The following is an 11,840-nucleotide window of genomic DNA, read 5'->3' as shown; positions in this document are numbered from 1 at the left end:
CATTTGTTTCAGGTGTGGTTCGAACACAAACGGGGCATACATAACTCTGAACCTTAGTGGAAATCTCTGATTTCTCCATTTTGATATAGACACCTGATTTTTGGCAAATGTTCATTGGTTTTTATGCAACCCCCTATTTCTACTTGAGTCTAAGTCCTTTTATCACACACTTTGTTTGCTACACAAACCCTGTCTTAAAAAAACAAAACCATAAGCCGGGTGTGGTGGCGCACGCCTTTAATCCTAGCACTTGGGAGGCAGAGGCAGGCGGATCGCTGTGAGTTCGAGGCCAGCCTGGTCTACAAAGTGAGTCCAGGATGGCCAAGGCTACACAGAGAAACTCTGTCTCGAAAAACCAAAAACAAACAAACAAACAAACAAACAAAACCATCTGCATGTGGTGGGGTACCCCTTTAATCCCAGCATTTGGGAGGCAGAGGCAGGCCTGGTCGACAAATTGAGTCTAGGACAGCCAAGGCTACAAAGAGAAACTGTCTTGAAAAACCAAAACAAAAATAAAAATCACAAGCAACTCCAGGAACTGTGTGTATGTATACATATACACACACATCCTCTCTTCTTCCTCCCCCCTCTCCCTTCCTCCCTCTCCTCTGATATAGGCCCTGCAGCTTACTTTGTACAAAAGCCTGACAGTGTCTCCCACATAAGCATGTGCCCTGAACCCTCCTTTTACCTGCCATGAGCAAAAATAGGGCACAACAGCTAGAAGATGAATGGCCAAACAAGGAATACGATAATGTTGTTTAATCTGCCAAATATACAAGTTGGATTTGAGGAGCATATCTTGTCTGGGTAATGCAGAGTAACCAGAGGTTTCTTGAAATGACCAATGGGTAGGGTTAAAAATGGGCACTAGCCCTGACCAGGTGGGTGGGAAGGGGGCAGAGAAGGTCAGAGAGGAAAGCCCTCATCAGACGGAACTGGCCAGGCACAAACCTTGGAACCTTAGTGGCACAGACTCCCGGACGGCCCCTCTGAGTGAGCCCCAGACAACAATCTGGGCTGGTTGTCATCGACCCCCACAGCAGCTGCCTGCTCACACTACCTGGCTCCCCACTAACGTGCAATCTACTGGATAATGGAATCTCCCACTTCCCAGGCTCCCCCCCACCCCAACCAGGGTTCCAAATTCTAAAAACAGCAAAAACATTCAAATGGTTACGTATGAAATGCTGTCCTGCATCTTTCTGTCTCAAAGATAGCAGCTGTCCCTCCCCCCAGCCCCCCCACATCCCCTGAACGATTTCTGTGCCAAGATGAAGAGGAGGCCCCAGGCAATAGGGGCTCCCGGCCATAAGGGGCTGCTGCAGCGGCGCCAGGGCACAGGGTGGGTGAGACACGGCAGAGGTCCTGGCGGCACGGTTCAGTTCCCCAGCATCTCCTCCCACAGGCCAGCTTACTTATTCAGGGAGAGTGACTGCAATCGTTTTCCTGACAAAGTGGCGTCATCTTTTGCTGAGGGGTGGGAAGGGAAGGGTGGGGGTTAGAACACAGCAAAAACACCTCCCACAGCCCTCTCAACCACAGGACTTCAGCACCAAGGCCTCAGAGAGAAAACATTCTGTGCGAACAGACTTGGCTAATAGAAGTCAGCCAAGAATGACCTAGGTGTCACCTAAGGGAAAGGGTTTCTGCTGAGGGCAGTGGCCCAGGCATCCAGATGTTCCTGCTGTGCTGTAGTAGATACTCAGGCCCAGCAGCAGCGGTGTGGTGGCATTCCTGGCAGAACCCTGTGATCCCGACCCCTTTCCATGTACTTTCAAGTCAGCAACAGCACCCAGCACGCCTGGGGTTTGGGAAGCCAAATGAGTTCGGATAACTAAGCTCAGGGTGAGGGGTGCGGCAGTGAGTCCTCAGTGAGTGGAGGGAAGCAGGCTAAGGGCTCTCACTGCTACCCCTGCCCCCCCCTTTCCCATGGAGGGCTTCAAGTAAAATGCTTCTCTACACCTGATACACCCAGGCCTGTGGCATCCTGGACAACCTTCCCGTGCCCAGGAGGGAGGGTGAGGAGGCCATGTGCTGCTAGGTTTCTTTTACATATAGCTCCACCTCAAGCGCATGGATGTACTCTAGGCACAGCTTTCTGGTTTTACTAAAGATCTGAGCCTCACAAGTCCACTGTGCTGAGGCCTCCTGCTGTGGAGTCAGTGACTGCTAGGCAGTGCTCTGCTGATCCCAATGCCCATGACTCCACGGTGGGCAGGAGAAGCTCTCTAGAGCCTGCAGGCTTTACTGGCTGCCATGAGTGAACGGGCACCTGTCATTCCTCAGCCTCTCCCACTCACAGACAGCGTTCAGGGTCCTGCCAAGAACCAGTCAGGTAACTGTCCCCAGGACAACACACCGGGACCTACCTTTCCTCTCTTCTTCTTTCTTTCTTGCTGCCTCCTCCCGCTGTTTCCGGATGATTGCCAGCCGGGCAAGATCAGCCTTGGCCTGCTCTGTCTTCCCAGCCAAATGCATTTTCATGTAGCGCTCTTTTGCTTTCTGTTTTTCTATTTCTTCTCTGTTTGGATAAAATGGTGTCACAGGGGTAAGTTACCTTCCTAGCCAGTGTTAGCTGGGCCAGACATGGGAAATCAGGTGCAAACAGGGCACTCCAGTGGAGGGTGAGGCTCTGGTTCCATGCGTTTCTCTTAATGGACACCCTTCAAACAAGAGGGAACTGGCGCCGGTGGCAAACTCCCATGAGAACCTTGGCACAAGAGGGGACAGTGCCTTGTTGTAGGGACAAGTTGGTGCCTGAAAACTTCCAAGTTTAGTGGCCACAATGAGAACATGGAACCAAGTGTAGCATTCCAGAGATGTCCATAAGGAAGCCACCGATGATGGAACAGCCAGGACACAGCACATTCTCAGAGTAGCTCAAGTGACCTCCAGGCAGGGGAGGTACTCACGTGGGGTGAGAATAAAAGCAGGGTTCCATGGAGTAGCAGGGCCCTGAGATCAGAAAGCTCCATTGGCACTGAGATCTTGGAGGAGCCAACTGGCCAGGAGGAAAGAGACTTGCCTGGCAGGAGCAGCAGAGGGGCTTTCTGGAGGCCTTCCTAATCTACAAAGCGCGGCAGTGGTAGGAAGCAAAGCACGGGCCTGCTTCAAGAGGGCGGTTAAGAGGCTGAGTGGAGAAATACTACAAGCAGGAGACTAGACAAGACACCTGCTGTGGCCAGTAGATCTACTCTGACAAGGATGTGGCAGACTGAGGTGTCTTTTGGTTATTCAGGTTAACCAAGGCTGCTTCAAGGTTCTGCAGGGCCCCCTCAGTGAAGACCAAGCAGGGCAGGGTGCTGGCTTTCATGGTCATCACTTCTGCTAGGCACAGTAATAAGGCCTTTTGGTACTGGTGAGAACAGGCCCAAAGAGGACAGCAACTTATCCATGACTGCCCAGTAAAGTGGCAGAACTATGGAGGATATCAAAGCCCTTTTTGCTCTGGGAAAGACAGCCCAGCCTGCTGGGTCTCTAGGGAATCAATCATAAAAAGGAAACTAATGGAGGGGTATAGAAACAAGAGTGTCCTCCACAGACAGCCGCAGTGACACCCAAACCCTTCTCTGTAGACTTTACAAGGATGGAATCCTAGCAGTTTTTGGTCTTTTAAGAGGCCAAAAGGTGTGAGTCCCCTAGTAAGGGGAGCGGGGCCTGTCTCTGACATGGACTCTTGTTGCCTGTGTTTTTACCACTTCCCCAACACAACTTGATGAGCTCGGGTGGGTTGGGGGGAATGCCCCCTTTCTGAGGAATAGTGAGGAAAGGGGGGGTGGGGGGAGAAAGGAAAGACCAGGAAAAGAGGGAGGGGGCTATGATCGGGATGTAAAGTGAATAAATAAATTAGTTGAAAAAAAGAAGGGAAAAAAAGAGGTTGTCTTGTCCCAAAAGTCAGTGAGGCTACAGGTGTGGCTGAGGTTAGAACGCCTGCTTTGGGCCCTCGTCTTGTGCTAAGGGTGCAGGCCCGCCAAGAAGACTTTACCGTTCTCTCCTTGAAAGTTCCTTTGGCCCATCCAGATCCAGTTGTGTGACCTTCTTGGTTGTCTGTGCCACCCGGTTGGGGTTCTCAATGTCAATGAGCCCTTCTACCCCTTTCCGCTTTTGCTAGGATAGAACAGGACTGTTAGAGAAGGCTAGGTCTCTGGGTGCCTCAGAAGACAGCGCACCACCCCCCAACAGCCCGTCAGGACGGGGTCAGCACTTGGAGCATCTCTCCAGTGGGAGAAGGGTAAGGAAAATGAGTGTGTACAATGAGATCCCAGCAGGACTGGCAGCTCAGGCTCTGGTAACTTGGCCAAGATCAACAGAGAGCAGCACTGTCCCTTTCAGTCTCTAGAAGCAGCTTCCCAAGGACTCCTAAGCCTCATTTTCCTTATACCACATGCTGGCCCCCAGGGCAAGGTGATCCATGGTGCTGCAATTCCCTCCCACCTCAGCCTTGAGTAGGAAATAGAGGTTTAAGGAGCTAAACTGTCCTATCTGGGGAGGCCCATGAGAAGTGAAAACAGTTCTAAAGTAGGTTTCCTTAAAGTGACCAGATAGGAGCTTCCAGATGCTGACTCATCTGGCCACTCCAGAGTTCCACCTGCCTATGTAAACTTGACCACCTGTTTCTGCAACGAGCAAACAACCATCCGTGACAGCTTGACTTGAGACCAACTTGACTCGCAGAACTTGACCTCTCCTTCCCCCAGCAGGGCCCAAAGATGGCTGGAGTCTACCCACTCCTGCTACTGCCTATCACTTAAGAGCAAGCCATGAGATGCCTCCTCCTCAATTCTACCACAATACCTTAGCATCTGTTCCCCAGAAAGGCAAAGCCCTTAGGATGAGGGGCCGATGAGCTGAGGGGCTGAATGGGGTAAAGGCACTACCTGTGTTTGATCACCAGGACCCATGATTCCTGCAACTTGACACACCACACATGCACCATGGTATGCTGTACACCCTCCCGCCCTGCATAAATAAGTCTGATTGTTTGGTTGGTTTTTTGAGACAGGGTTTCTCTGTGTAGCCTTGGCTGTCCTGGACTTGCTTTGTAGACCAGGCTGTGAACTCAAGAGGTCTGCCTGCCTCACCAAGTGCTGGGATTAAAGGCACATGTCACCACACCTGGCCCTTAAATAAACTTTAAAACAAAAAACCAAACCTGGTTGTCTTTCTCCTACCTTCAAGATATCCACAGTTGGCCCTGCCCAGTCCCTGCCGCAGTGACGCCAACACCCTTCTGTGACTGTCGGTGTGCAGCTGCCTCTCTTCCTTCACCTACAACCACTCGCCCACTAAGTCACAGCCCCAGCAGCCCCACTTTCTGCGCTTCAAACACGCAGAGCCTGTTTCCACCCCAGGGCCTTTGCTGCCTCAACTGCTCTGCCTAACATTTGTTGCTTGTTTTTGCTTTTTTATTAAGCATGGCTGTCTCCCTCTGGCTTAAGGCACTCATCAGCGCAGTACTAGTCAGGAGTTCTCCTCAGTCTGGCTCACGGAGCTTCTCAGTTTGAATCTGCACTGCTCGTTTGCTTCATTTTCACTGTATGTTCCCATTAGATCATGAACCCTTAAGAGCTTTTGATGATCAATGGGTCCTCAAAAACTGTAGTCATGTGATGTCACTTCAGCACAGGCAGAGGCAGGAAGACCAGCTCAAGATCAGGTTGCATTATATAGCAAATTTGAGGCCAAGTTAGGATACATGAGACCCTGTCTCAAAAAACAAATAAAACAAACAAACAAACATATAAAACCAGGGCTAGTGATAGCTAGGTGGATAAAGCCTGACAACCTGAGTTTGACCCTTGGAACCACATGTAAGTGTAGAGAACCTCCTCCACAAAGCTGGTCTCTGACTTCGTATGCCACCACGGTTAGCAAAAAACAAAACAAGCTGGGCAAGGTGGTACATGCTCATAAACCCAGCACTTAGGGATGTGGAGTGAAAAGCTGTCAGGAGTTCATAGCCAGACTGTCTTAAAAACCAAAACTGAGCCGGGTGTGGTGGCACTTGGGAGGCAGAGGCAGGTGGATCACTGTAGCCTGGTCTTCAAAGGGAGTCCAGGACAGCCAAGGCTACACAGAGAAACCCTGTCTCTGGAGAAGAAAAAATAAAAAATAAACCTGAAAGCACCTGTCCAGTGAGTGGGTGTGGCCTGCAGTCTCCAGACTCACCTGGTAGTCTTCATCTTCATCGTCACTCTCATCTGAATCTAGAGACTTCTTCTCCTTTTTGGGGTCACCTGAAGCCCCATCTCCACCTTCTTCTTGTTCATCTTCTTCCTGTTTCAGAAATGGACAACCTGCAGAATCAAAAATGCAAAACAGACCCCCAAGAGTGCATTACCCATTGCCACCTCCAACTGTGGACCTTCACGTGAAGGCCCTGGAAGGCTCTAGCCAAGCAGCTAACTCCATGACCTTGGCCACTCAGCATCATGGACCAGAGCCCAGTGCTGATACAGCCTCAAAACACCCTCAAGTCACCTTGGCCACCTCAGGGAGGGGCTCATCTCACAAGGTGACAAAGACCCCATGTGTGGAGCTGAAAACTAACTGCTCAGTTGGTACCTGCTATATGTGCAGCTGCCAAAGTGACTTTCCAGGTCTTGCCTTCTTGGTTTTATGCTCCCGTGGTCAGGCCTACCTACACACTGCCTTTTAGCACCAGATGCCCAAGACCATACCTTGACAGGCTACCAGCCTCTCCTTTTTTTTAATGTCTCACCAAAAAATAAAAAATCAATCAATCACCAGCAAGAGCTGACATCATGTCTTATACCTGTAATCTCAGCACGAAGGAGGCTGAGGCAGGAGGACTGCCAAGAGTGCAAAGTCAGCCTATGCTTCATAGTGAGATTATGTTCCAAAACCCAAAAATTTAAAAAGCAGCCCCCCTCCCAAAAAACAAAAAACCTTATGTCCAGCTGGGCAAAGTGGCGCACACCTTTAATCCCAGCACTTGGGAGGCAGATGCAGGTGGATAACTGTGAGTCTGAGGCCAGCCTGGTCTACAAATCGAGTCTAGGACAGCCAAATCGACACAGAGAAACCCTGTCTCGAAAAAAAAACTAAACAAAAATTCATGCCCCCCCCCCTTTGGTAACCTTGGCTGTCTTAGACTTGCTTTGTAGACCAGGCTGGCCTCGACTCACAGCGATCCGCCTGCCTCTGCCTCCCGAGTGCCGGGATTAAAGGCGTGCGCTGCCACGCCCGGCTGACGTCCATCTCTCTTAACACCTACTCACACATTCTCCAAGGTCCCATGCAAATGCGAGGAACTCCACAAAGCAGTACCGGAACCCAAGTTGGAGAAGGCTCCTCCCCTTCTCAGGGATCCTGGGATGAGGCTGCCTGCTCCCTTAGGCCTTAGCCCAGGGTGTGGGTATTTTAGTGTTGTAGGAGCTGGAGGTAAGAGCGGACTGGACAGGGTATCCCAGGTCCAGAGGAAACTACTAGGTCAGCTGGAACTGGGGGAGGACAGGCAGCACCAGTGAGAGCGAAAGAAAAGGCGATGCTGAACCAAGCCAATAGTGATAGACACTGGAGGTGAGAGAAGGCAGGTGGTGCGCTGTATCGAGCCTGGCAGGCAGCCCTATCCGGCTCCGGGAGCCAAGTGGGGAGCTGCAGGGGGCTGGACGAGTAGATGGGCAGCAGCTGGTACAGAGCCTCTGGAAGGCAGGCAAGCAGGACACCACCGAGGCAGGTGCTGCCAAGTGGGCAAATTCCCTTCTTGTAGTCCACTCATAGGACAACCCCTCTGTGACTGTGACTGCAGGCTCCCACCTGCCACCTGCCACCCTTCCCACCCCACGTGGTGACTTCTCTTGGAGAACAGTAGTCCTTTCCTGTTCTTCCGAGGAGCCAGAAGCAAGGCAGCATGCTGGACAGACATGTACTCACGTTGGCCTTCTGCTTCTCGGCCTGCAGCTGGGCGTCGATCTCCTCGGGGCTTGTGTACTGCCTCACCCGGCCTTTGTGGCCTCCCTTCCTACCTGCACAGAGACCAGTATTTACAAAGGTCAGAGGAAATGCAGACTCCATTGCACTGACTCCCAGAAGGTTGTTGTGCTTAGGGCAAAGGGGACTTTACCTAGTTCCACCCACACCTACAGTGTTCCCAAAGGACAAAATGCTTATGACACCTGATGCACGAACCGTCAGGTTCCTAAGAACAAGCCTGGAGGTGAAGAGAATATAAGAATCTGACTGAATCTTTTTTTTTTTTTTAATTTGGTTTTTTGAGACAGGGTTTCTCTGTGTAGCCTTGGCTATTCTGGACTCAATTTGTAGACCAGGCTGGCCCTAAACACCCAGAGATCCATGTGCTTCCTGAAGTGCTGGTGCTATAGGAGCACGCTATCACACCCAGCTGAATCTAGTTTTCTTAAAAGTCAAATATAGCTGGTGTCGTGGTCCCAGCACTCCAGACTGCAGAGCTCCAGGCCAGCCTGGTCTATGGATAGAGTTGCACTCCAGGAAGGGCACATAGTGAGACCTTGTCCCAAACAACCCTATTCCAAATGGTGCTCTCAGGTGCAAGCAGGGAGCACGAAGCCCGTGTGCCTCTTCTGGCACTACAAAGCTATTTACCATTTGGGCACAGCCTCATTTGATCCTTAAAACAAAGGCACAACACAAGAGCCACCGTTGGTCTTGTACCACAGACAAGGAAACCTGGTGTCAAGCAAAGTGCAGAAGAGGAGGAATTCTGAAGTCTAAAGCTCTGGGTTCCAACCTCAGCGTTACCACTTCCTCCATCTGTGGCTCTGGCAGGTGTGCACCTTCCCAGAGCCCCAGTTTCCCTTTTCCCCACAAGGCTGTCATGGAAGTAAGCTGGTTATCATTTGAAAAGCAGCTAGAATTGGGCATGGCACTGAATAAGCAACATATCGTGTCTGTTAAATCTGTTCTAATACACTGGCTGGTAGGAAAACATAACCAACCACTGGCCCCATAAGAAAACTACCATCAACGCCAACAGAAAGAATAAAATACGCCATGTTTATCTTGCTGATATGGAATAGAATACTTAAGAGGCTAAAAGCCCAAAATCTACCAACAAAAATCTATATTCAGAATTAAACTAGCAAATGGGGCTGAGAGATGGCTCAGCAGTTAGGAGCACCTGCTGCTGTTCTTTCAGATAGCTCTAGTTGGTTCACTACAGCAGCTCAAAAACCATCTGTAACTCCATACCAGGGTGATCTAATGCCCTTTCCTGCCCTCTGTAGGCACTGCATGCATATGGTGTACCTTCATGCATGCAGAAAAACAAAAACAAAATACCACCTTGCATATGAAAAATTAAGCTAGGCCTTTAATCTCTGGGAGGCAGAGGCAGGTGGATCTCTGTGAGTCAAGGCCAGCCTGGTCTACAGATCAAGTTCCAGGACAGGCAAGGCTACACAAAGAAACCCTGTCTCAAATGAATAAATGAACAAACTAACTAACTAGCAAAATTAAAGTTGAATACAGAGCCAACAGCAGTGTAACATGGGTCAGGACTATCACTGACAATTCATCTAAGAGGATCAATTGCACACCCTGATGCTCTAGCCAGAACACTAGACCAATTCCTGCTAAGGTCAGTCTTATAGCTAGCTGGGTGGCAATCCCTCTGCATCCTGATGCAGGTGTGGCTGTGGCCTCTACTGCCAAACAGGGCCTTTCTTGAGATCCGCAGGTCCCTTGCTGTGAGTAGAGATTCTGTAATTAGACAAGCAGAACTGCTCCAAGCTCTGGAGACCACTACAGAGCCACTGATTTCCTAGACAGCAGCTGCAGAGCTGTAATTGAGCTGCCACCGCCCACACCACCCACTTTTAATGACTACCTGAGTTCCCAGGGGTATCTAGGTATGCTCATGAAAAGCCTATTGTGAGATACCAAGCTTTGCCATTAAAAAAACAAACACAAACAAAACAAAACACACCCTTTCCAGGCAGTGGTAACCAGTCAAAACTGGTTATCACATTCCCTAAATTTAGGAGGGCGCGGTGCCACATGCCTTTAATTCCAGCACTCAGGAGGCAGAGGGCAGAGGGATCACTGTGAGTTCTAAGCTAGCCTGGTCTACAAAGAGAATCCAGGACAGTCAAGGCTACACAGAGAGACCCTGTCTCGAAAAACAAGCAAACAAAACAAAAACATTCCCTAAACTTGTCTATGGGGTACTGACCTTAGTTTGGTTTACAGAGGTTCCTTTAAGATTCTTAAAAACATAGTGGGTGTCGTGGCGCAAGCTTCCTTTAATCCCAGCACTCGGGAGGCAGAGGCAGGCGGATCGCTGTGAGTTCGAGGCCAGCCTGGTCTACAAACCGAGTCCAGAACAGCCAAGGCTAACACAGAGAAACCCTGTCTCAAAAAACCCAGCCTCCCTCCCCCACAGCATGATGAAATTAGAATTGGTCCTTTGTTCCTGGGGGAATTTTTAAAAAGTTTTTTTCTGTAGTTTTAAATCACTGTTTTCTCATTTAACTCAAGCAAGGAAACAGGCCTTTTCTGCCTGCAAAACTTTTCACAAATCAATAAAGTCAGTTAGCCATGACTTCATATTTAAGACTGATGAAAGAGTTCCTTCGCGTTTTACAGATGAGACTGAGGAACAGTAGACAGTGCTTTCCCAGACACAGGACTAATTAGCAGAGAACTTGGTTTAGACGCCCTTGGCCCTGTACAGCTCAACCTCTGCATAGTGACAGGAAGCGATTCAGGCTTGAAAAGCTCCCAGCAGATGTTCCAGTAGGCTGGCTGAATTAACTGGCTTAACACATGAGTTACCGAGATTTACTGAGCATCTGTTCTGTGCCAGGAGCTGGCCAGGCCCTTAGTGTGATCTAGTCTTATCAAACTCCCTGTCTCCAACTCCTGTAGTTCAGATGAGGAAAACAACCTAGAAGAAGAGGTTCAAGTCTTGTTTGGGGCCACAGAATTAAGGTGGTATGTTTGGTATTCAAAGGGGAAGAGAACGTAAGATAGGAAACGCTGTCTCCTCGGTTCCTTCATACGGTAATAACTAGTACCTGACTGGGCATCTAGGGGCTGGGACAGCGGACTGAGTACGTGGACTATGTAGTTTACGTCTGGCCTCAGAAGAAATAACCAAGCCACCCCAGTCTGGAAACGACAAAATCGAGACACAAAGAAGTCAGGCGACTGGCTCAGAGGCGCATCTTAATGGCTACAGTGCAAGAAGAGAGCCGGCCAGGTGGGCCCAGATCTCATTATGAGGCAGGCGTGACCGAGTCTGGAGCCCGACAGAACCCCACATTTTATGCTGGAGGCAGCCAGGCCCCGCACTAGCGCGGGGACGCGGTGACTCAGTCTCCATCCAGCCAAGTCGGGGGGAGACCACTTCAGATGCTCCCCGACATGGAGCAGCGACTCATGGGTCCCGCTTTCCTCGGGGGACAAGGACTCTGCGCCCATGAGTCTCCCCAAAAATCCCCGATGGAGGGGCTCTCGACCGCTGTGGTGCTCAGCTTCCCAGTCGGGACAATTGAGCGTCGAGGCCCACGCATGGCTGTGAGGCGGTGCGGATGGCCTCCTTCGGCGCGAATCTCCCAGAGGCGCGGAACGAGGGGAACGGCGGTAGCCGGCCCACGGCCGCCCTTAGCGAAGCCACGCGGACCGCGCTCGCCCACCTCCTCACCTCCTTTAGGCATCTCGGATCCGGCAGCTGCAGCGGCGGCGGCGCCTCGAGCTGACACCGGAACCGGAAATGCCTTGGGATCGACTTCTTCCGCCCGGTCCAGTCCCTCTCGGCGCGGCGCCGCCGCCGCTGCTACTACTGAGAGGAACGGGGACCTCACCGAGAACGGGCTGTCTTATGAGTTGCC

The 11,840-nt window shown here is 50.8% G+C and overlaps 1 protein-coding gene across 1 annotated transcript; it reads right to left on the bottom strand.

Moving 5' to 3' along the window:
• Nucleotides 1-750: 750 nt before the first annotated feature.
• On the bottom strand, nt 751-11,820 carry PDAP1 (PDGFA associated protein 1). The gene is made up of 6 exons (XM_084761839.1): nt 11,654-11,820; nt 7,903-7,994; nt 6,175-6,282; nt 3,992-4,113; nt 2,376-2,527; nt 751-1,476 (listed from the first exon to the last, which is right to left on the bottom strand). Exons 1-6 carry the CDS (start codon nt 11,664-11,666, stop codon nt 1,418-1,420), a joined length of 546 nt encoding a protein of 181 aa, XP_084617965.1. The 5' UTR covers nt 11,667-11,820; the 3' UTR covers nt 751-1,417.
• Nucleotides 11,821-11,840: the final 20 nt, after the last annotated feature.

This window comes from Acomys minous, assembly GCF_964271855.1.
Source record: "Acomys minous genome assembly, chromosome: 16".
Taxonomy (NCBI): Eukaryota; Metazoa; Chordata; class Mammalia; order Rodentia; family Muridae; genus Acomys; species Acomys minous.
This window is presented reverse-complemented; position numbering and strand designations above follow the sequence as displayed.

Excerpts from the sequence above, each read along its gene's own strand:
- PDAP1 (XM_084761839.1), bottom strand. Across the intron at positions 6,283-7,902 it reads CCGAGAAGCAGAAGGCCAAC|GAAGAAGATGAACAAGAAGA; the intron begins GTGAGTACATGT and ends TTTCTGAAACAG. Across the intron at positions 2,528-3,991 it reads GAACTTTCAAGGAGAGAACG|AGAAGAAATAGAAAAACAGA; the intron begins GTAAAGTCTTCT and ends TTATCCAAACAG.